This window comes from Orcinus orca, chromosome 3 (assembly GCF_937001465.1).
Source record: "Orcinus orca chromosome 3, mOrcOrc1.1, whole genome shotgun sequence".
Lineage (NCBI taxonomy): Eukaryota > Metazoa > Chordata > Mammalia > Artiodactyla > Delphinidae > Orcinus > Orcinus orca.
In genome coordinates this window covers 105,498,983-105,522,978 of record NC_064561.1, presented here as the reverse complement: position 1 = coordinate 105,522,978, position 23,996 = coordinate 105,498,983, and the positions used below count along the sequence as shown (strand labels likewise).

The following is a 23,996-nucleotide window of genomic DNA, read 5'->3' as shown; positions in this document are numbered from 1 at the left end:
TGGAGCGATAGAACTTTTAGACTAATTGCAACCGTGTGTATATACCACACATTATAGACAAAAAACTAAAGCAAAATGGTAGTATATAACATATACATACGTTCCAAGAATAGAAAATAGTCTTATTAGATACTTGACCAAACAAATGAAATAAGGGGGAAAAAGGTTACCTTAACCAAGCACTAATTCCTATCACGAAGGACTTCGTATACCAGAGCGAGGGGAAGTGTTGAAAATGCTCACATGAGAACAGGAGAGTAAAAGTGTATCATGTAATCTTAGCCAAAAAAATGTACAGGTCAAAATAAATGTGTCCTTTCACAGGTAAACCGATAGCGCAGTTTTAAGTTTAAATAATACAGTATATATATCCAGTTTGGACATGCAGAGATTCCTCCGGGGGAAAAAGGTAACAGAATATGCACTATGATCTTTTAAGTAGGGGGTTTGGGGCAGAAATCATGGACCGAGATACAACATTTCCACCTTTCAACATATCAGCACAACACTGGAGAGTCACCTACAAGCCACCCACTAATAAACAAAGGAGATCTCTGGCAGGGGAGGGAGAGGAAGAAGCGGGGGAAGGAGACGTCAGATCCTTCCCCAGCCAGAAAGTACCGGGACAGACGACTGAGAGCAGAGCTGTCCTCCGACCTCAGCAAAGAGAATTTACTCCTACGATTATTTCCATTCCACAAAAAAAGAGGGGGGAAATAGGCTGCTGCCAACTTAATCATAGCAAACTCTGCATCTAGATCGGGATTTTAATAATCCAGAAACTACAGTCCAGTAGACTTAGCAAGAATTGTTATCTAAAAATTATTTCACGCAACATTTATTCCTAATGTTAAATATTAATTCCAACTAGCCAAAGAGATTAACTATTAAACAATTAGATCTTAAAAATCTAGGTACTCTTAACAAACTGCCTCTCCCGAAAGTCTCTCTTCATTGAGAAAGTTCACTCCTCTTTTCGTTCTTTCTTTTTCACCTCCCTTTCGCCCCTCAAAATGGCTTTCTCTGTACTTTGTAACTTCCTTTCTCCTCCTCATTTTCCTTCTCAGAGTTAAGTCCTCTTTCTGAGCCCCTTCTTACAACCGTAAGTTCTGAAGCTCCAAGCACCCGCAGCTCTCTCCTGCCTTTCACTCGTCTTAACAATGATTCTTCCCTAAATCGTTAAACCTCTTCAATTCGCCTTTTCTTTGCCCCGTCTTTTATCAGTTGCTTTCCTCCTGCTAAGTTTTCAAGCGGTTCTCGAAAGGAGGTTGGAAACCTTCCTCCCCCGTCCGTCGCAGCTTCGCTCCAATCAGCCGGCCACCCGGACGCACCCCCCCACTCCCATCCCTCCCAGGGCCTCCATCTCGGTCCCGGAGTCTCCCTTCCCGCCTCAAACTTCCTACAGACCCACCCCGCGCCCTCCTGGGCTCGCCCGGGCTACTGCCCCCTCCCCCTCCCCCTCCCCGCCGCTCCCCACGTGCTGGGAGCCCGGGTGGCGGCGGGACCCACGCACCGGCCAAGCGCACAGCTAGCTTCTCGCAGCTTTCCCCTCGCGGCCCGGCCTGCCCCAGGCCGAGGAAGCCCGGTCTCGACCGCCAGCTGCACGCCCGTCCGGAGAGAAGATGCGGTCTTCGGCGCCGGCCTGCTCTCGCCACTCACACGCCCCCTGAGCGGCGAGTCCATCCGCCGCCGCCGGCCCTCTCAGACCGCCCCGGCCTATGCCCGGCGCCCGGCCGCTGGGCCGCCGCCCGGACACCGCGCCGCCCCCGCCCTCCGCCTGGCCAGCTCCCGTCCTCCCCGCCACATCCAGACCCGCCCGCCGACCCCCTTCTTACCGGCGGGCGTGCAGGCTTCGCGGGGCGGAGAGAGCCAACTCGATCGGCGGCCTCCCCTGTGCCCGGGCCCGCTGTCTCCGCCACCAAGAGTCCTCGGGCTCCGGGGGTTTCGGGGTAAGCAGGAGTCCGTGAGGGCGACAGGGAAGGGGAAGGACGCGGAGGAGAAGGGGAAGCCCCGGCCCGCGGCTCCAACGCGCTATCCCCTGCGGAGCGGATCCAACAATCAATTCATTATTAAAGCACCAACGGCGAGGTCAGCAAAAGCAAGAAGTAACGAGTCGTCGTCTTCACCGCGGCCGCGCGCGCGCCCCCGCTCCCGCCGCTTATCGGCTCCCGGCAGCCGCCATGACGCCGAGAGAGCTAGCGCAACCGTCTCCGTCGTAGGCGCCTCCGCCGCCGCCGCCGCCGCCGCCGCCGCCACAGAGGTAGCCGTTGCCTCCGCCTCCCGCGCGACGTAAGCTTCTCGGCTCACTCCCCTTCCCCACTGGGCGCGAGGCGGGCAAGCGGGCGCGCGCACGCCGAACTCCACCAACTGGCGCGCGGATAGTGGGAGGGGCTACGTTTTGGAGTCGTGGGGCGTAGGAAGAAGACGATTGGTGCTGTGTCGGGGCGGAGGGCGAGTGCGCGCACGCGCACTGATGGGAACGCGCACGCCGGCCGCGCAGAGGCTGCTGGACTCTGGCTACCGTGGTGGGCCGTTGAGCCTTGCCCGGTTCCCTCCCTTAGCGGCCCGGAGTTGAATTCCGGGAAGTGGGAGCTGCAGGCTCGCTCCTTGCGGGTATGGAGGCTACTGTCACTCGGGGCGGTTGTGTAAGGACGTCACAACCGAGAGCCCGAGAAGGAACTAGGGAAACAGAGGGGTGGGGAGATATTGAAGACTGATGGGGCTTGGGGAGCCGCGGAAGGGCTGTGTTGGATAAGCCGAGGGGGCGGGGTCGAACGTGGGGTCGGTAGCCCAGGCCTCGGCCCCGCGCCGGGTCTGAGCGCCTGTCTGGAGAGGCGGGGAGGGGAATGCTGCGTCACACCAGGCAGCCTGGGAACCCAACTGTTGGGCCACTGTGGTCACCTCCCGCCGCCTCCTACGCTTAGGCGACCTGAGACAAAGGCTCCCTAAGGGAGGTGCGAGCCGGGCACCTGAGGAGGCGGAGAGAAAACAGAGACCGAGTTGTTGACACCCTGTGACCCTTCTTGACTCATTTGTGGGTAGCCCGTGCCCGGTTCAGGAATAAAACGTGTAGAACGTTTCCAGGTCGCTTCCTGAAGGGCTGGTGGAGGGTGCGGTGCCAAATCACTACAAAGAATGCAACGCGAGAGACGTTAGTAACTGTCGCAGGTTAGCGTACTGCAACTTAGTTGACGGTTTCTTTCATAACTGTAACTGCGGGCCTCAGTTACAACCTTTTAGATCTGTACAAAGAAACACTACCTTTTCAAGCACGGGAGTGTTCCGCTTCTCTCCTTTAAACCATTTTTTTAAGTCAGAATTATTTTACACTTCATTATTTTTCTCGTCCACAGATCAGTCTTGAGTCAGCCCAGGTTAATGATAATTTCTGAAACTTTCTAATCCCATTCTTCAGTTATTTGATCTGATATAAAGGACTGCCTTCCAAGTCAAATGAGTTTGAATGCGGTAGCTTCATTCCCAAAATAATTATTTTCACATGTGGGAAATATTCAAGTTTTAGTCTACTGTCTGTTTAAACAGTTTGTTCCGAGCCCTCAAAAAGATCTCCAAATATAACACCAAATATGTATTTATTATATGGAAAGGTATACTCACCCTTGGGGAGTAGGGGAAGGCAAACAGGTAGACACAGTCTCTCGAAAAAAATGAGTATGTCTGTGGTCAATGAATAGTGAAACAAAATGAAACACCACCATAGTTTGCAAAATGATCTATGCTCAGCCTCTTTTTTTATCCTAGTTATTAAATAGCTATAATTCTGGGTTGTGAGGAATAAAAAGATCTTTCAAATATTCATCTCTGAAGTCCTTAGAAACTAAGTGCTAATTTTTAATACTGTGCTTTATAAAATTATGATAAGGTGCCTTGATAATAGGAACTTCCTGTTCCTCGGACTAATTTATTTCTTGGATTACTAGAGTGGTAAGTAAAAAATAAAAACCCGAGAAAAACATGGCAGGTAAAGAATTTTGTAATCAGAAGTGTGATTCAGATAATAAAGTCTTCAATTATAACCATATTGCATTTTGTTACCTCACCAAAAAATGCTTACTGTATTGACTTAATCTGTTTTATATGTTTTTTGAAAGCACCTTTTTAAACTGAGTTGGTGTTTGGATGTGATATGCTACGTATAATTTTGAGACACTTGTTTTGCAGACAAAAGAAAAAACCTTGCCAAATTTGTAATAATATATTGAACCTTGGAGACTTATATTTCTGGTAAAATTATAATATACTTTATGACGTCACAGGATTTTAGAATGACTATTGAGACTGTGGAGAAATACAAGGTAAGTAGAAAATTGAAAAATCTTACCAGTTCAGTTTTTTAAAAGTCAGTTGATAAATAAGACAAAAATATTTTTTGACCATATTTTATCTGCATAGTTAAATTCTCAGTTTCACTTTGTTTAAACAAACTGTATGTCTACTTTTTGAAAAGTCTACTGAAAACAATAGACAAACAGTAAATAATCTGAACACATGAATAGCAAAAATCCCTGAAAATTAACATCATCCAGGAGGTCTTTATTACTATCTGATTTTCCGTTTGGGAAATTTCATATTCTTTGGAAAGAATATTACTTTTACAAAATCTGGGACAGCACTTTATAGGTTCTTAATTCTGACATGCTCTACTAGGACTAGTTACCAATGGGTATCCTTAGGTGGGAATAGATTGAAAACCACTTACCCAGAATTGTGAGATGTGCAGCATAAAGACAGTAACAACTCTTGCTTTTCTGTTAACATTTTGGATGCCAAGATAGTATTTTAATTCCATAATTATGTTCTTGTTGCCTAGAGGATTTGTATACAAAAAGCTGCTAAAACAATCAGGACAGTATTAAATCAGTATTAAAATACTCTAGAATCTCAATCTATGACATCATTTCCCGGGTTTTTGCCAAACAGAGAAAGTATCCTCCAAATATGATACTTAAATTTACAAAGTCTGCTATAAACAGAACCCATGAAATCCCAAGTCACCTTATAGTGAAAATTTACTGTACATTTTCTATTTTCTTGATCTTAAAAATTATAGGAGAGTAGCTGTGGTTCCCAGTGTTGGGCAGGGACAGGAGTCAGTCACCTTGGAAAGTTTTTCCTAATTACACATGCTGAACACTCCCTTTCTGAAATGCACAATTTCTAGGTTCTAAGCAGTGTTTGGAAAAACTAGATTGTTCTGATAACCACCAACAGCTCATCCACCTTGTTTATGGCCACTGTATTTGGAGATTTTTAGTGGTAAATTCTTAAATCATAGTAAGTAAAATTTCAAATGTAACGCTCTTAGAGATGATACTAAGAAGCAACTGTGTATAAAATCTAATAGGTATTGAAGTGGATACAAAGATTTCACTTAAAAATTAAGTGTGCAGATGGGGAAAAGTGTTGTTTAAGTAGCTAACCTCAAAATATCAGATTGGTGCCTTGATGCTGTATCATTCCTTCCTCTCCCCCAAATCCTTTGTTTACTGTCCATTTTACCTCATGTATGTTGTCTTCAGCCTTTCTCCTTAATCCCCACTACTTTGTTTACTTAGGTTCTATTCCCTACACCTTTCCCTCCAGGTCACCCTATAGGCTTCCTTCAGATTTGAAATCTAGTGATATCACTCCCCTGCTTCAAATACATATGTTTAAGTGTACCACATATATTTGCATACGTAATATTTTAATTACTTTGTTCACAATATGATTCCAGCATTGCATCCCATCATTCCTAGCAGACACTTGACACTCCAGCCATACATTTCTCCAGGTCTTTGGGAATGTATCAGTATCACTGTAAATGGATATAGTCCATCTGTCTTATGAATCATTTTATTTTAGATGTAAGTAAATCAATAGCTGTTGAGTACACTGACAAATTGTGCCAAAACCCTACGAGACATGTCATGCAGCTCTCTCATTTCCCTTTTAGGAAATTTTGTATTCTGCAAATACAGCATATCGTTATATTGTAATAAAGCATTTGTTTCCATATTACATTGTGAGCTCCTTGAGCAGACTCTGTTTCCCATTGCATTATATCCACATTTATTCAATACATTGCATACCAGGCATTCTACAGGGGTGGGGGAGGGAGGGTTATAATAGAGCAAACACAGACACTTTCAAGAGTTAAAGTCTAGTGCAAGAAACAATCACACTTGGAAATCATAACTGAGAAAAATGGTATGAAGAAACATAGTGCCGTGAGAATTCATAGTTCAGAACCCTAGTCCCAAAAGTCTCCCTAAAGGAAGTGACATCTGAGAACTGAGAATTTTTTTTTGAATTTTATTTTTTTATACAGCAGGTTCTTATTATCTATTTTATCCACATCAGTGTATACATGTCAATCCCAATCTCCCAATTCATCCCACCGCACCCCCCACCCCCGCTTTCCTCCCTTGGTGTCCATACGTTTGTACGCTACATCTGTGTCTCTATTTCTGCCTTGCAAACCATGAGAACTAAGAATTTAATGTGGATTAGATAAAAGGGAAGTGAAGAGCTTCGTAACAGGTAAACGGTAACAACATGGCAAAAATTCGGGGGCCAGAAAGATAATATCAACTTACATCCCAGTTTGCCAAGGATAGGCCTTTTTTTACTTTCAGAAGTGTTCTGGTTTGGATAAGTTACATTGTCACTCTATAAGGGACTAAAAGAAGTACAGTACTGCTGGAGCAACAACTGAGGATGATGAAGCTGCATGGTGGCCAGACCATTCAGGGTCCAAAGGCCAGGTTAAGAAGTAGGTTCTTTGCCTGGAATAAAGGGAAACCTTTGACAGATTTTAAATTGGGTGGTAATGATGAGATTTACAAATTGAAAATTTTAACTGTAAATTCCAAAAATGGATTAAAGGTGGGTCAAAGTCGACACAAAATTCTTGAATTAGGAGGCTAAAAGATTAGAAATAACTTTAATGAAGCAGGGTAGTAGTATGGAAGTAGAGAGAGTAGATTTGGAAGGAAATGTCCATAGGATTTGTTGATGCAGTTGGATTCAGGGTTAGGAGAAGGAGGGAAGCTGTACATACAATGGAATGGAACTGAATGGTAATATGTTTGGAAATGGGTAGGTGTGAAGATGATAGATTTAGTTTAGAATTTAGTTTAGAGTTTCTCATGTCATTGAGTCATCCAAGAAACTTTTGGATAGAAGTCTGGACCTGAGAAGGGAGATCTAGACTGAAAATAAAAACTGTTAAGTGTGTAGGGGGAAATTAAAATCTTTAGTGTATGTGAAATAGGCTTGGAAGACAGCCTAGGACTGTAGAGTGAAGAACTTCAATTAATTTTTGGCTAGGTAGAGGAAGATTAGCTGGATAAGGAGTTGCGATGTCAGAAGGGTGTTGTGCAATAGAGGACAAAGGTCTGAGTGCTTCAAGGAAGGAGTGGTGAATAGTGTCCAGTGCTATGGTGAAATAAGGCCTGAATAATAGCCACTGGATTAAGTAACATGATGGTCATCAGTTACCTTAGCAAGAACTATTTTGTTGGAATAATAGGGCTAGAAGCCAGACTGGAGTAGAACTTGATAAATGAAAAAGTGGAATCTGAGTCTGAATTTCTCATTTAGGTGATTTAACTTTAACTTGGGAGGGAATATGAGTTTTTTTTTTTTTTTTGCTGGCTTTTGTGGATTTTTATTTAGGTGAAAGATTTAGAGTGTTTCAAAGACAATGGAAAATGTCATTATGAGAGAGTGAATATGAGTTAGCTACAAGAATTAGCTGGAAAGATTACCACATAATAATCATTCAAAAAGAAAATACATGAACATTTCAAAGTAATTTGGGGAAAAAATAGAATTTTTTTTTTCAATCAGGAACTGAATACTAGATAACCACTGTTTATAGTTATGGACTATAGGTGGCCATTTAATTGCTGTGATTTGAGAGTTTCTGTGAGCCTTCTACTCCCCAAATACATGCCTTGTGCTCTACTAATGTTTGAAAAGTTTTTGGTAGAAATCTGTTTTAAAGCATATATTCATGGGAAAAGTAATCTGTTAAGAAAGTAGTTCTGAACTGTGCCAAAATTTAGAAATACCTGAGGAACTTCATGATAAAAATGCTGAAGCCCTACTTCAAGGAATTCCATTCCATTGTTCTGAGAAGGGGCCTGGGCATATGCATTCTTTAAACGCTTTTTAAATGATGATTCTAATGTGCCACTGACGTTTAAAAACTATGGACATCATCATGTTAACACTGCATTGACTCAACATTTAGTTTAGATGAAGTAGGGAGAGGCCAGGTCACTTATTTTGAAAACGGTGGTTATTAACGGGGAGATTTTGCCTCTCAGGACATTTGACAAAATATGGAAACATTTTTGGTAGTCACAATGAATGGGAAAGGGGGTTGGAGCTGCTGACATATAGTGGGTAAAGGCCAGGGCTACTGCTAAAGATACTACAATGCACTGGACAACCCCCCACATCAAAGAATTATCTGGCCCAAAATGACAATAATGTCATTGTTGAGAAACCCTGCTATAAAATAGGATGGCAAGCTAAGTAGTATTTTTTTTTTTTGCAGTACGCGGGCCTCTCACTGCTGTGGCCTCTCCCGTTGCGGAGCACAGGCTCTGGACGCGCAGGCTCAGTGGCCAAGGCCCACGGGCCCAGCCGCTCCACGGCATGCGGGATGTGGGATCCTCCTAGACCGGGGCATGAACCCGCGTCCCCTGCATCATCGGCAGGTGGACTCCCAACCACTGCGCCACCAGGGAAGCCCTAAGTAGTATTTTTTAGTAAAGTCTTAACGGGTGGGGCTTACAGTTTAGTAAGAGTGCTAATGAATGAGGATCTACCTAACAACTTAGCTCCACCTAACAACTTAGCCTTGCTTATAACCAGCAACAAGAGAACCTCAAATAAAATAAATTTGTAGAACTATGAAGTGTGACTAGCTCAATAGACTGGTTACATTATTTTCCTAGTTTAAAAAATATAGTGCAACTGAAACTTATTGCTGGTGGGGGTATACTTTGATTGCAGTCACTTTGGGAAATGGATAGACAGTATCCATTACAGCTGAATTTAGGCCTGTAATTCAGCAGTTTCTCTCCTGAGTGTATATCCAAGAAATTGAGTGCAGATGTCTTCTAAAAGTCTTGTATACAAATATCCATAGTAGTTTGATTCATTATGGCCTCAAATAGGAACAAAGTGAAATATATTCTTACTATGGAATATTACCCAGCGATAAAAATGAATAAACTGCTACACATAATAATATGGATGGATCTCATAGGTATTTGTTGAGTGAAATAGACAAAAACCAATTCATATTGTATTGGGTAGGCCAAAAAGTTTGTTTGGGTTTTTCCATAAGATGTGATGGAAAAACTCGAACAAACTTTTTGGCCAACCCAATATTATTCCATTTATATGAAATTCAAGAAAAAAGTAATTCATGTTGATAGAAGTCAAGATAGTAGTTACCTCTCTGGGCATGGGTATTGACTTAGAAGGGGCAAAAGGGAGCCTTATGAAATGATGGAAATGTTTTGGATCTTGATCTCATTGGTTGTTATATGAATGCATACATATGAAAAAGTTCATCAAGCTGGACATTTAAATTTTGTGAACTTTACATATGCCGTACCCCAATTTTTAAAAATTAAAAATTATGAAAAAAAATCAGGAAACCTAATTTTGAACTACTTGAAATCTTGTATCTTAAGGACTTGGTTAAATAAAGGGTTGGCTACCTAACATGTTCTCAACAGATAAAAGCAACTCTAGTGCATTGTATAGTGAAAGTAAATTTTGGATTTGGAGTCAGACCTAGTTTTGAACCACACCTTCATCCATTATTACCGTATGACTTTGGGCAAGTTCTTACATTGGGACCTTATGTTTGTGATTATGGAAGAATAGAAGATCAGTGAGTTGGGAGAAGTATAAAAAAATTCTTAAAAAAAAAATTCAGCCTTGATTCATGATCCCCTACCACTGAGGAATATCCAGAGACATTTAGGGTGGGCCTCAGCAGCTATATATGTATAGGTATCCCCTTTTCAAAAGTTCACTTTATGCCACTTCACTTTTATGAAAAACATACCTTAGTACCTGTTTTCACTAAACAAAAGAAATCCGAAGAGGACTTTTGCTTTTACAAAATAAGATGAAAAGCGAAAATAGCATTCAGCATTTGTTTTGCAGTGAGCCGTTGTACCAGGTGGCGTGCGCCCTGAGCAGCAAGAGTGGCACTTCCAAGCTCCTTCCCTGGGAACTACACTCAGCCTCTCAGCATCAAGCCATCATGCTTTGAACTGTGTCTGTGAGCATCAATGCTTTATCTCCATTTATTTTGTGCATCCATTAGCAAGATGTGTCCTAAGGTAATTGCTTCTTTGCTTTACCTCATTTAGGTTTGCGAAAGGTTTCATAGGAACACTATCCTAGCTTTAGCCAGGATGAACAACTGAACCCTATCTGGACCAATCAGATTGTTCTGATAATTTAAAATTGGAAAGTTCATCAGACAGCTGATCTTTTCCTGAGAAACGTAAAGTTAGGCCAGGGTACTTTGTTTGGAAGCAGCACATGGAAAGTCAGAGTTGTGTTGCAAAAACAAGAATAATCTCAGATTACTTACTGTATCACTTGGTGTTATAAATGTTATAACTATGAGATTGGTACTGTTATCTACAGGTAAGGAAACTGAGAAGCTTGACTAAAAATACGTGCTGAAGCGCTGAAGCTAAAATATTTTTCTTTTCTTTCTCTCTTTCTTTTTGGAAGCTAAAATAAAACCTGGGCAGTTTGAATCCAGTCTGTGTTTTCATGAAGTGCTGACATATCAGACACATGTATAATAGCTGCCTTGGTTCCTGATAGCTTTCCAGTTCCTGAGCTCAGTCCCTTGAGAAGGGTAGTCTGCTCCCTATCTTTGAATTATTTATCATAATTTATCCTTATAATAAAATTTCATGTCTTTGCCTAAGTGGATCAGCCAATTGCAACTGAAAGTGTCCTGCTCTAGTTTGACTATGAATGGGAACGCAAATAACAAAGCTCAGAGAAACTAAAACTGACTGAATCGAGGTGGGGCTGCGGGTAATAAAGACTTTCCTACCTTAAGATGGGAACCTGTTAGCTTCTGTTGTGCAATAGGGAATCTTTTACCCAGGCTTTCTCCAATATTGTCTCAGAACTCAGACTAATGTAGTCATTGAGGTAGGGCCCAGAGATCTTGGTAGCCAAATATAAAAAATATTGAGTGCATTGATTTCTATGTGTGGAGTTTTGAAAAGTATGTTGGAAAAGAGAGGAATTCTGAACAGAGTTCCTAGGTGAAAGTAGATTGGAATGGGTTGTGTGAAATTTAGCAAATTTGATTTAGCAATTATTGGAAGCCAATTTGCCTTTGGGCTGAGAATGTACAGCTAGATCAAGAGATTACTCAAGGGGCTCATTGAATGGCAACATAATTTTTTTTTTCCACCTGTTTCTAACACTAAAGTTTTGACATTGAATACCAGAAAGTGAAATTTTAGTAATAGGAATAGGACTCTCAAGGAAGAACAAATGATATTAAGGACTCTAATTCCTCAGCTCCTTCCAAAACATTTTCCACTTCCCATCCCCTCCCATGCTTCACAAAAGTGTGATGATCCTTCACATTGTTTATCAATAGCCACTAGGATTGGAATGCAGTATGTGTCTGGGAATATTACTAAATGACAAACTGCAAACTGCCTTGCCTACTTTTTCTCTTGTTTGCTTTGAGGCTAAAGCAGAGAACAACGGGGATGGACAGAGTCTCAACTGTTGCTAAGAAACAAGTCCAGATTGACAACTTGAGAAACCAGACTCACTAAAGTCTTCAGCATTAGCTAAATGGAAAAGGAATCTGCCTAAAAGAAAATTAGCAGGCTCTCCTCCACAGTAGAGCAGTTGCATGCCGTAAAATCCCAAAGTAGACTCAGACCACAGACTATCTCAATCCCTCAAGCACCTCCTGTTTTCCAGTACAAAAGAATCTGCACCAGGTAGAAGTGGGTATCCTTTCCCGAAATGAAGAACCTTAGTGTCCCTTGTCAAGAGTGGCCCTGGAGGACCCTGAACAAGAGAATCCAAACTGGATATAGACAGATTTTCTAATAACTGACTAGGAATGTGGTCAGTTAACTTATGCCTTATGAGATTTCAAGGGCCATTATTTACTATCCCACTCCTGCTGGGTACAATGTATACTTTAGCGAGCTAGTTAAATTTATATTTAGTCCACAGATTGCAGAATTAATCCAAGTATTTCTTGTATGGGCTTTATATACCTATCCTAGGGCTAGTTACATTCAAAATAGTGTTAAGATGGACAAGGGTTTTTCTTACTTGGAATTGACATTCTAGTTTGGGGAAGGAGGAGAAGAGAGGTTAATGAGGAAATAAGCTTACAAGCTGGGATGGGCTCTATAAAGGAGAGATAGATAGTGTAATGTCAGAGAGAGTAGAGAGAGACATACTCAGATGGGAAGAGCAGTGGGGTGGTCAGAGGAGGCCTCTTTGAGCTGTAACTGGAAGAGTGAGGTAGAGCCTACTGTGGCAAGAACCACAAGAAGAGTAGTAAGGAGAACAAGTGCAAAGACCCTAAGGTATGAAAGGGTTTGTGACGTGTGAAGAACTGAAGGCGACAAATATAGCTGAAGCATAGCGAGGGGGAAGCTGGGTTGACATGAGATTGAAGAGATGGCCAAGGAACCTCCTTTGATCTAGAGCCTTGAGGGCTATGGAAAGCATTTGGGGTTTAATTCCAAACACAGCAGGATGCCATTGGAAGTTTTTACACCAGAGAATTGCATAATCTGATTTGCCTTCCGTAAGATTGTTCTAGCTGCTGTGTAGAAAATGGATAATAGTAGTAGCAAGAGTGGCTCTCCACTCTCTAGCTCTCCACTTAGGGACCTACTTTAGTGTATAATGGGCTGTTAGGATTAGAGGAGTAGCTTTAGAGATGTAGACAAGATGGAATCAAGATAAATTGGGGATGTTAAAGTAACAACATTTGAGTTGAGGTCCTCATTTGCCATTCATTAGTATCTACGTTAATTGATAAAAAGCAATACAAACATATTATTTGGAAATGTGGAGACATATCAAAGAGCTAGAAATGCTGAAGATAGTTGGGAGTGGAGAGGGGTGGGGGAGAGAATGCTACTTTTTGTTATAAATATTCAATATCATTTTCTTATAAAAATTGTATATATATATGTGTAAATGTGTTTATGTGTAACGTTTGCTGTGAAAAGTTCAGAGAGGTGTAGTGATAGATGGAGGAAGTCAGAGGATTTTTAAGTAGGAAATACTAATGTATGTGGGAAGAATAATAACTAATGTATGTTGCATGAATAATAAGTAGAGAATGAAAATGTGATGAAGTGCAGTAGACAAATGGAGTAACTGAAGAAGCAAAATACTGAGAAGAAAAGAAACTGTAGGTGTTAAGAGTTAGAATTGCCCATGATAGGAAAAATGACACTCTTTCAATTTTTTACAGAAAAGAGGCTGAGAAGGTGAGTACAGATGCAGAGAGGTGTGAATATTTGTTGGAATGAAAATGAAGTAAATCCTTTTTGATGGTTTCTGTATTCACAATGAATTATGGAGTAGGATCACCAGCTGAAAATGGGTAGAGTGAAGGAGTTTGACAAAGCAGGAAAAAAATAACACATTTTTACCTCAGGGAATGTGAACATGAACTTCCTAGGGAAGCATAGTAGGACTGCTAGGTTGTCTTGAGTGTTCATTTGCAGTCTGTGGTCATGAATTTCAAAAAAAAAATCAGTCAGCTAATTGTGTTGTTTCTTTATTAAGTTGCTTGGTTCTCTGCACAAGGAACCAAACTGAGTTCAAGCAGTTCTGGGATTTTGTTAAGTGAGTTCAACAGAGAGAGTTGGTGATTGTGCTTAAAAAGGAATGAATATAATGATGAACCATGAAATTCAAGCTGGGTAAATGTGGGAGTAAATACAGATAATTAAAAAGTAGTGGGGTGAGGGTGGGAGGTGGGGGTCAATGGACTGGACATCTCTAAGAGGCCAAACACTTATTGCCAACCTAAAGTGATGGTGGACTGAATAAGATGCCCAAAATTGACATTTCACAGGTAGTGCAGTTATTAGGGCTTACGTGGTCTGGGGTTAGTCTAAGATATGAGTTTAGGTTGTGTAATAGTCTTTGGAGGTGATAAAGTTAGAGAATTGAGTTGTTTCTGGTTCAGCGTGTAAGGAGCTTACAAGTTTCCACTCCATCCTAAGTGAGTGAAAAATCAACAACTCTTTTTGGATCCGTAAGATGGGGGAGGACACAGGACAAACCTCTGTCCCCGAGATTGGAGAGACAGGAGAATATTGGGAGTCACAGTTTACCTAAGCAGAGGTGAGCATAAACTACTGTGGGAATCAGTCCAGGGTAAGAAAATCTGAACTATAATTATGAATTGCTGGAAGCCCAGTGCAGACAACTCTAAGAGTTAAAAACTTCAGGGGACTCAATCATGGGCGGGTAGGGAGGACAAAATCATAACGTTTACCTCTAGGAGTTCGACTAGGTTCCCACAGTAAATATCTGACAAAAAATCTTCTTGGGCTTCCAGCAGGAGGAAGGGAAAAGGACCCATTTTGAAATATCTAAGAGCACTCTGTTCTAAAGAAAGCCTGCTCTCGGGGGGGGGGGGGGCGGGACCTAGTTAACCAGAGCCCAATCTGCTGGGATATTATCAGAGCCTAACTGACCTAGGGGAAGGGAAATACCCAACTCCAGCCCACTCTAGCCATCCTGTCCCACCCAAGAGGGCAGAAAGAAAACTGAGGAACACTTGTGAAGTACACAGTCCATAGGCATAGGCTCACTAAAAGACTGAGACCTAATCATAGGACTAGAGAATGCTTCCTCTGTCCCCACACATCACTGCTGTGTTGCTGAAGACCATTTCCAGCAGTTTCTTTTACCCGATACAACATATCTAGATATCAATAAAAAAAAATTACCAGTTATATCAAGAGGCAAAAAACATAATTTGAAGAGAAAGAGAAAGCATCAGACCCAGACACGGCAAGAATATTGGAATTCTCAGACTGGGAATTTAAAACAATTATTATTAGTATCCTAAAGGCTCTAATGGATAAAGTAGACATCATGGAAGATAATGTAAGCAGAGAGATGGAAAACCTAAGAAAACCAAAAAGAAGTGCTAGGGATAAACAGCCAAACCAAAAAAACAAATAAACAGTGAAACAGAAAAGAATTAAGGGCTTCCCTGGTGGTGCAGTGGTTAAGAATCCGCCTGCCAATGCAGGGGACACTGGTTCAAGCCCTGGTCCGGGAAGATCCCACATACCGCAGAGCAACTAAGCCCGTGTGCCACAACTGCTGAAGCCCGTGAGCCACAACTGCTGAAGCCCGTGAGCCACAACTACTGAAGCCCGTGCGCCTAGAGCCCGTGCTCCGCAACAAGAGAAGCCACCGCAATGAGAAGCCTGCTCACCGCAACTAGAGAAAGCCCGCACGCAGCAACGAAGACCCAGTGCAGCCAAAAATAATAAATTTTTTAAAAAAGAAAAGAATTAAGAGACTGTGCTGTTGGATGGGCCATCTACATATATTTTTGAAAGTCACTGGGAATGACTGTATATAGTCTTTTTTTTTTTAAGATGTTGGGGGTAGGAGTTTATTAATTTATTTATTTTTGCCGTGTTGCGTCTTCCTTTCTGTGCGAGGGCTTTCTCTGGTTGTGGCAAGGGGGGCCACTGTTCATCGTGGTGCGCGGGCCTCTCACTATGGTGGCCTCTCTTGTTGCGGAGCACAGGCTCCGGATGCGCAGGCTCAGTAGTTGTGGCTCACAGGCCTAGTTGCTCCGCGCCATGTGGGATCTTCCCAGACCAAGGCTCGAACCCGTGTCCCCTGCATTAGCAGGTAGATTCTCAACCACTGCACCACCAGGGAAACTCTGTATATAGTCTTGAAAAGGGAAAATATGATAGTAAACCAGGAACTAAAGTTGATAATAAATAAGAGAGTAACCAGAATGGACAGCTACAGAGGACTGATCAGTGGTAGAGCTGATAACATTAGCTTCAAGGGAGCATATATTCTTGGAGAAAGGAGAATAGTGGCCCCAGATCCTAACCCTGAGATTCATAATACAGGAGCAAAGAAAGTCTTCATTTGAAAAGGATATAGTTGAATCATGAGTTTAAGACAGCCTAGACTCAGTTAATGTTAAGAATATAGGTCTTAATTTGAAAAGGACACACTATTATTCAACAAGTATGTGTTGAACATCTGTGTATTGTGCTTTTTGTTTTAAGTGTTTGAGATACAGCAATCAACAACAACCAAAAGTAGTCCCTGCATTGTTTGGGGCTTATATTCCTGTGAGGGGAGCCAGAAAATAAACATATGTTATACCTAATAGTGGTAAGTGCTATGAAGAAAAGAAATGAAATATATATATATATATATATATATACACACACACACATATACACACACATACATATATATATATAGAGAGAGAGAGAGATAGGGATGGTATTTTAAACAGAATCACAGAGAGCTTCCCTGAAAAGGTAATAGATATGTGAGCCAACACCTGAATAAAGTAAAGAAGAGAGACTTGCAGATATATTTCAGGGGCAAGGGCAGGGGCATTCCACCATGTAGAATAGTGAGAGAAAGCCATAGACTAGAGTGGGCTTATTATGTTTATGGAACAGCAAGGAATCTAATGTGATTTCAGTAGCATGAGCACTCACATACTAATTTTTAAAAATTGTTTGTTTGCATTTATACTAATTTTTGTGTTAAGACAAATTTCAGGAAGTAAGAATGCTTATTTAGCTAGAAGCTTCTCCATAGATTTTAATTTTTCAACCTGAAATTTGAAGTATTTGGAAACTTGGTATAACAGTTATAATAAAGCATAAATGCTTTATTTTTTAAAAAAACAGAAATCAATTTGATTCTATGGTTTCTTAGTATTATTTGTAACTATGGATCACCTATTTTTTCCTCTGTTCAGTTAATATCACTATAATTAGAGAAATGTAAGTAAAAATTACATGAAACTATCAATTCATATGTATCACAAGCAAAACTTTCAGAGGAAGTGAGCCTACGTGATTCATCTGAAATAATTAGCCAAGACAAATAGACATATTTGAACGGAAGGAAAAATAAATGTGAGTACCTTGTTTAAGTTTGATGTCCTATGGGTCTTCATAGTTAAAATTAACATTTAATTTAAAGTGACAATACATTATTAAATAAAGCTGATTAGACATTTTCAAAACTGTTCAAAACCATAATTCAAAAAGAGTCATGTACCACAATGTTCATTGCAGCTCTGTTTACAATAGCCAGGACATGAAAGCAACCTAAGTGTCCATCGACAGATGAATGGATAAAGAAGATGTGGCACATATATACAATGGAATATTACTCAGCCTTAAAAAGAAACGAAAAAGAAAAAAAAAAGAAAAAAAAAAAAGAAACGAAATTGAGTTATTTGTAGTGAGGTGGATGGACCTAGAGGCTGTCATACAGAGTGAAGTAAGTCAGAAAGAGAAAAATAAATACTGTATGCTAACACATATATATGGAATCTAAAAAAAAAAAAAAATTCTGAAGAACCTAGGGGCAGGACGGGAATAAAGGTTCAGATGTAGAGAATGGACTTGAGGACATGGGGAGGGGGAAGGGTAAGCTGGGACAAAGTGAGAGAGTGGCATGGACTTATATACACTACCAAACGTAAAATAGTGGGAAGCAGCCGTATAGCACAGGGAGATCAGCTCGGTGCTTTGTGACCACCTAGAGGGGTGGGAGAGGGAGGGTGGGAGGGAGATGCAAGAAGGAGGAGATATGGGGATATATGTATATTTATAGCTGATTCACTTTGTTATAAAGCAGAAACTAACACACCATTGTAAAGCAATTATACTCCAATAAAGACGTTAAAAAAAAAACCTCTTTTTTAAAAACTGCCTTTATAGGACAAAATGTACAGTCCAGTAGAATTGCTATGAGGAAGAGAGTGGCGGTAGTACCCTGCTTGATTTTCATACTTCCATTTCTGCCTTACCCTGCCCCCTACCTTCCATCCACTCTCAACATAGAAACCAGAGGGGTCTTTTAAAAACATAAAGCAAATCATATCACTCTACTGTTTAACACCCTTTCAGAAAAAGCCAAACTCCTTTCCATGGTCTTCCAAGAGCCTGCATGATCTCACTTCAGTCTAGCTCTCCAAAGTCTTACCCCCATCATTCTCCCCCCCTACTCATTATGTTCCAGCTACTTGGCCTCCTTTCTATCCTCATGCCTTACAAATTGTTTTCCACTCACTGGCTTTCGCTTTGGTTGTTTCTAGGTGTGGAATGCTTCTTTCAGCTCTTCTCATGCAGGCTATTCGTTATCCTTTGGGTCGCAGGTCAGATGTCACTTCCTTACAGAGGTCTTCTAAACAACATACTCTAAAGGGGGCTTCGTCAGTGACTTTTCTAGTTACTTTGTTTTCTTCATAGTAATGATCATGATTTACAATGACTTCATTTTACTTGTCTTACTTGCCCATTGCTTTCTCCCCTTCTTACCAAGAAGGTGAGCTCCTTGATAGACTGCTACAGTGAAACATTTGGAAAAGTAAAGGATATGTGGAAAGTAAATTTTGTAGGATTTTTTTTTAAAAAGCAATTAAAAAGTTACAGGTAAAGTGTAAAAGTTCTACAGAAAGGAAATAAAATCCTAGTACCCTATGGCCATCTTTTCCATGATCATGATAAAGTTAACACTGTTACTGTTTCAGATAAATATGATGATGTAATTCTCTCAGTGTGGTTGGGGTGGGAGGGGTGTGTGAGTGCTAGATGCCCACAGTGGAAGTCAGCATTGCCATTCAGCATCCCTTCCACCTTTCCCCCCTGCATAGTGGCCATGTACTTCAGCTTTAGAAGTGGGCCTGATTAATCCTAATTGACTCATGTAATCCAATACCCCATGCCACTCTAATAAATTTATAGGTGGGCAGGTGTAAGCCAAAAAATTCATGACATTCCTTAGGCCATAGGGGATAATTCAGGAATGAGCTGTGACCCAGTTTGTAGTATAAAGCTGTCTAGGAATTCAGAAAAAAAGAGATTTCCTTATTCCAATGTGAAAGATCAGAGAATGAACCTCTTTCTTCCTCTGGATTTTGGGTGTGTCAGTGTGAAACCAGGAGGTGTTATAGGTCTTTGCCCTCACAGGAGAAGCAGTCTAAGGATGGGATGTCACCCAGAGGAGAATAGAACTGAGGAAATGACAGAGAACTGGAGCTAGAGCCACTGCATGAAGCTGACTCAGGTTCATTGCACACTCTGGGCTTCTAATTGTGGAAATCAGTGCATTTCTTAATTTCTTAAACCAGGTGGGATTGGGATTACTAGAAATTGAGGCATCCTAACTGACAAAATCCAACTCTCTCTCAACAAGTCAAGAGATATTTAAAATATGTAAATTATATGTATATATGTTAATATGCATTATTTAGAAAAGTGGAGCTTGCTAACAGAAGAAATAGCTTTAAATAGTTGAAGTGTTTTCTTTTTGGAAACAGGGCCGAGAGATGGAAGGAAGGGAGATGAGCCCCAGGCTATTCTTTTTCATTGTTCGCCTTACAAAACTATTTGATTTCTTAAACATGTACCTTAATTATTTAGATTTTTCAAAAAGAACCTAATGAAGTTTAGAATTTTAAATTGAGTCCATTTAAAAAATTATTTAATTACTTTTTTTTTGGTCCTGCCGCGTGGCTTGTGGGATCTAGTCAGGGAACTAGGGACTGAACCCAGGCCCTTGGCAGTGAAAGTGTGGAGTCCTAACCACTGGACCACCAGAGAATTCCCTTTAATAAGGCAGTTTAAAGATTAAAATATTTGGTGTTCTAGATCTAAAAAGAATAAAGAAGTTTGAAGATGTCTTTGTTTAAGTGTCTAATGGCCAATATCTTTAAATGTATGCACTATGCTGCGAAAGTGTTGAACCGAAAAAGTACTGAATGCTTGTTTATTAAGACGGATTTCTTAAAATGAAATGGACATTTTATATATATGGTTATCATAGCCTGTTTCTGACTGGTAAGAATATCAGCTTTTCTTTTTCTTAGGGTGATATTGTTAATACACTTTCCCTACATAATATTATGGCCCATGTTCCTCTTGTAAAAAACTTTTTCTATGTAAAGCAAATTTATTACTCCCCAGTAGATGGTCACAGTGCTCTCGTGTTCACTCTACATAAAATTTCAGATGTTTGATACTTTCCTACTCCTACTACAAATTCACTTTGTGTCTTTTCTCATCCAGATTTCAAGTGTCATCTGACATATATTTTAGTGGAGTGTTTCAGTATCTTCCACAACCACTTAATTTTTATACAGTCTAAATAGTTGGGGACACATTGAGTAATTTTTTTCAGTACACACAGAAGTGTCCACATGAGGGGAAAGCGGTGGCTGAAATCCAGCCTGTGTCCACACACTGTGTAGTCTGGATTTTGCTTCCAGGAAGAAAGGGCACATTTTGTCATTCACACCAAGTTTCTCTATGTATTAGTGGTGAACAAGGTTGGAGAGGGAAATAAAAACAGCAATAGGAGAAGGTCATAGAATATATAATCAATTTCACCTAAGCTTTTTGGAGCACAAGCTGAGTGTTAGGCACTGAGATCACATTAATGAAGCAATTGGTGGGCCCATAATGAGTAGGGGAACCATAGACCTGTCTGCATAGGGCTACCCCAGTTCATACCTGTTTTCTCAATGTCCCATCTGATTAATGTCCCCTTTCACTCTCAAATGTGTACCAGTTTAGACAGTAAATTATGTAAGTCACCCTAAAAAGAAGGAAAAAACTCATTCTAGACTGAGCAGCAAAGTCATGAGTAAGTGAAAAAGCATGATCTTCTCTGGTTTGGCATGACAGGGAGGTTGGTGGGGGGAAATGGCATGAGGTAGAAATATGACTGAAATGATAGGGAGTCTGAGCCGGTGATGGGCCTGATACACTACTTTTAAGGAGTTTATTTTTCTGGAAGGCGTTGGGGACTGATGGTGGTTTGGAAGCAGGCAAATGATAAGATCAGATCTTTTTAGCATTGAAAAAGAGCAAAAGTACATTCGCCTACCACTATCCTCCATGCTCCTCCCACACACATGGGGGGAGGGAAAAAGAGATGAGAATCATGTCCTTTATGAATGTAAACACACTCATAACTGAGCTCCACTTAATCTTTAAATCTACTCTAACTCCTTGGAATGAATAACAGATCCTCTCCTTTCCATCTGTAAAACACACTGCTGTCACTGGAATGCTGAATTTCTAAATGCTTACAGGTGGTAAACTACTCTAGTACCACACACACATTTCTGCTCCTATATGTTGAATTGTGTATTTTAAGAGATTATGTTTTTGTTCTTAAGCCTATTTTTGCTACTTATACTTGTTATTGCAATTATGTAATTGAAAAATTTATGTAAACTGATGAACTAAGAAGGCAAACGGTTCTTTCCATGAAATTTTTGTGGAATGCTTTTTAAAAACCAAAGGCAACTGACTAAAAATATTCAAATAAGTGAGGTGTGGATGAAACAACTGTAAAAACAACAACAAAAACAAAAACAGGAAAATAGCATAAACATTCAGAACGTTCTGTGCTCAGTTTGCTTTTTCACATACTGTATACCTGAAGCCATGTTAATATGCTTGAGTAAAGACAATTCAAGGCTGCCACCTACAATTAGGGCTGCTACTTGGTTGGGCTTGCTGTTGTCTATGGTCATTCTCCAGGATTCATCCAGTTTTTGTAGGAGACAGACAGGTGAATTAAATAGAGAGATGATAGGGACTTCCCTGCTGGCACAGTGGTTAAGAATCCACCTGCCAGTGCAGGGTACACAGGTTTGAGAGCCGTGGTCCGGGAATATTCCACATGCCGCGGAGCAACAAAGCCCGTGCACCACAACTGCTGAGCCTGCGATCTAGAGCCGCGAGCCACACCTACTGAAGCCTGTGCGCCTAGAACCCATGCTCTGCAACAAGAGAAGCCACCGCAATGAGAAGCCCGCACACCGCAACGAAGAGTAGCCCCACTCGCCGCAACTAGAGAAAGCCTGCATGCAGCAACAAAGACCCAACGTAGCCAAAAATAAATTTATTAAAAACAAATAGAGATATGATAGGGACCATATTAGTCAGGAATCTCCAGAGAAACAGAAACAATAGGATATCTATAAATAGAGATTTATTGTAAGGAATTGGCTCACGCAATTGTATAGCCTGAGGTGTCCCAAGATCTGCAGTTGGCAAGCTGGAGACCCAGGAGAGCCCGTGGTATAGTTCCAGTCCAAGTCCCAAGATCTGAGAACCAGGAGCGCTGATGGTGTAAGTTCTAGTTAGAGTCTGAGTCTGAAGGCAGGAGAAGACATGTCCCAGTTCAAAGACAGTCTGGCAGAGAGAGCAAATTCTCCCTTACTCAGCCTTTTTGCTCTATTCAGGCCTTCAACAGATTGCATAAGGCTCACCCACACTGGGGAGGGCATTTTGCTCAGTCAAACAATTCAAATGTTAATCTCATTCAGAAACACCCTCATAAACACGCCCAGAATGTTTAACCAAATATTTGGCACCCTGTGACCCACTCAAGTTGACACATAAAATTAAACATCACAGACGACCCTTGTGAGTTTTGAGTGGCACTGATCTCCACCATCCTCACCTAAAATATATGTTGCTTTTGGTTTATTTTGTCTGAAGTGGGCTGGGTATAAGTTTCCCAGACTTCTGCTTGGCCTTCCCCACTATGATAGCTCTTACTTCAGGAGCTAAAACCCAGTGTGGGGATTACTCCAACTGCCAAGTGTGTCAATCACAACAATTGTAACCTTCAGGGACTGAGGAAATGACCACTAGCTGTTTTGATGGACCCAGTACCCACTGTGAGCCAGGATTTAGCCAGGACTACATTTATTACCTGGCCTCTGAATGTTTCTACCCTTAATGGGGAGGCCAAGATGATGATACTCCAGATCTCTAAGTATCAATGTCAACTCAGACCCTGTGTCTGATTTTCCATGAACTGTCTGGATATTCCCTGTTTCTCAGTATGGTATGCAGTCACCTGAGAAAATGGCCTAGATGCCTTTAGGGAAGGACTAGAAGAATTATTACAATATACACTTGCTGTAGTGTTGTGGGGTACTTTCCTCCAGGACCTGGCCACTTCTACAGTCAGCACGTTCTGGGTTGGCTCAGATCTGGGAACTAGGCAAGAGATCATGACATTCTCTTATTGTAGTAACTACCCTCAGTCTCCTCATCCAGTCTTGCTTTCTTTGGTTATGAATGGTAGGCGGTACTCTTGTTGCCTGCCCATCAGTTTTTCTCCTTGTAACACTGGGTTCTATAAAACACCTCAACTAGTTCCAGGTCAAGCTCCCTTAACTGTCAGTCCAGTTTTGCTAGTCATTATGATAATTCTGACTGTCCTGATGTTTGGCATTAAGTTCTGCCTCCTGGATCTACTATGCTTCTAGGCCCCATCATTTCCATTGCAATTTAATACACCAAGCCTGTGATAGCATTTCCTACTGTGAGCCTTGACCCTCAGAGGTGAGCTGTCACTGAGCTTCTTAGGGTAGTTATCTCTCTTAGCAGGGCACTCCTGATGACCTTGGTCAAGTGTGTACCCTCTGGCCCCTCCCATGGAACATAATCTTCCCTGTGGGCTTCTGGCCTCCCATAATATATTCAGTCCAGCCTGCCCACTTCTCTCAGCTTTTTAATCCCACTCTCCACTGTCTGCGATTCAAACATTTCAGCATCTCAGCACAGACTATTACTTTGTGCAGACTTTTAGGAACCATCCTAACAGGAAGTTGGCACCATCCCCTAGTGTCAAGGTATTAAATCCCATATTCC

At 41.3% G+C, this 23,996-nt stretch overlaps 2 protein-coding genes across 8 annotated transcripts in view; one reads left to right on the top strand and one right to left on the bottom strand.

The window, feature by feature from the left end:
• The window catches only part of CHD1 (chromodomain helicase DNA binding protein 1), an 81,747-nt gene extending 79,774 nt beyond the window's left edge, over nt 1-1,973 (bottom strand). For all 7 annotated transcript variants that reach the window (XR_007476319.1, XM_033400603.2, XM_033400616.2 and 4 more), the window contains exon 1: nt 1,836-1,973. The gene's annotated coding sequence lies outside the window, so the exon portion shown is untranslated. The remainder of the gene's footprint in view (nt 1-1,835) is intronic.
• LOC117195531 (proline-rich protein 36-like) lies at nt 462-19,997 on the top strand. Its single transcript, XM_049707873.1, has 4 exons — nt 462-661; nt 1,225-2,289; nt 10,201-17,592; nt 18,413-19,997. Exons 1-3 carry the CDS (start codon nt 462-464, stop codon nt 10,307-10,309), a joined length of 1,374 nt encoding a protein of 457 aa, XP_049563830.1. The 3' UTR covers nt 10,310-17,592; nt 18,413-19,997.
• Nucleotides 19,998-23,996: the final 3,999 nt, after the last annotated feature.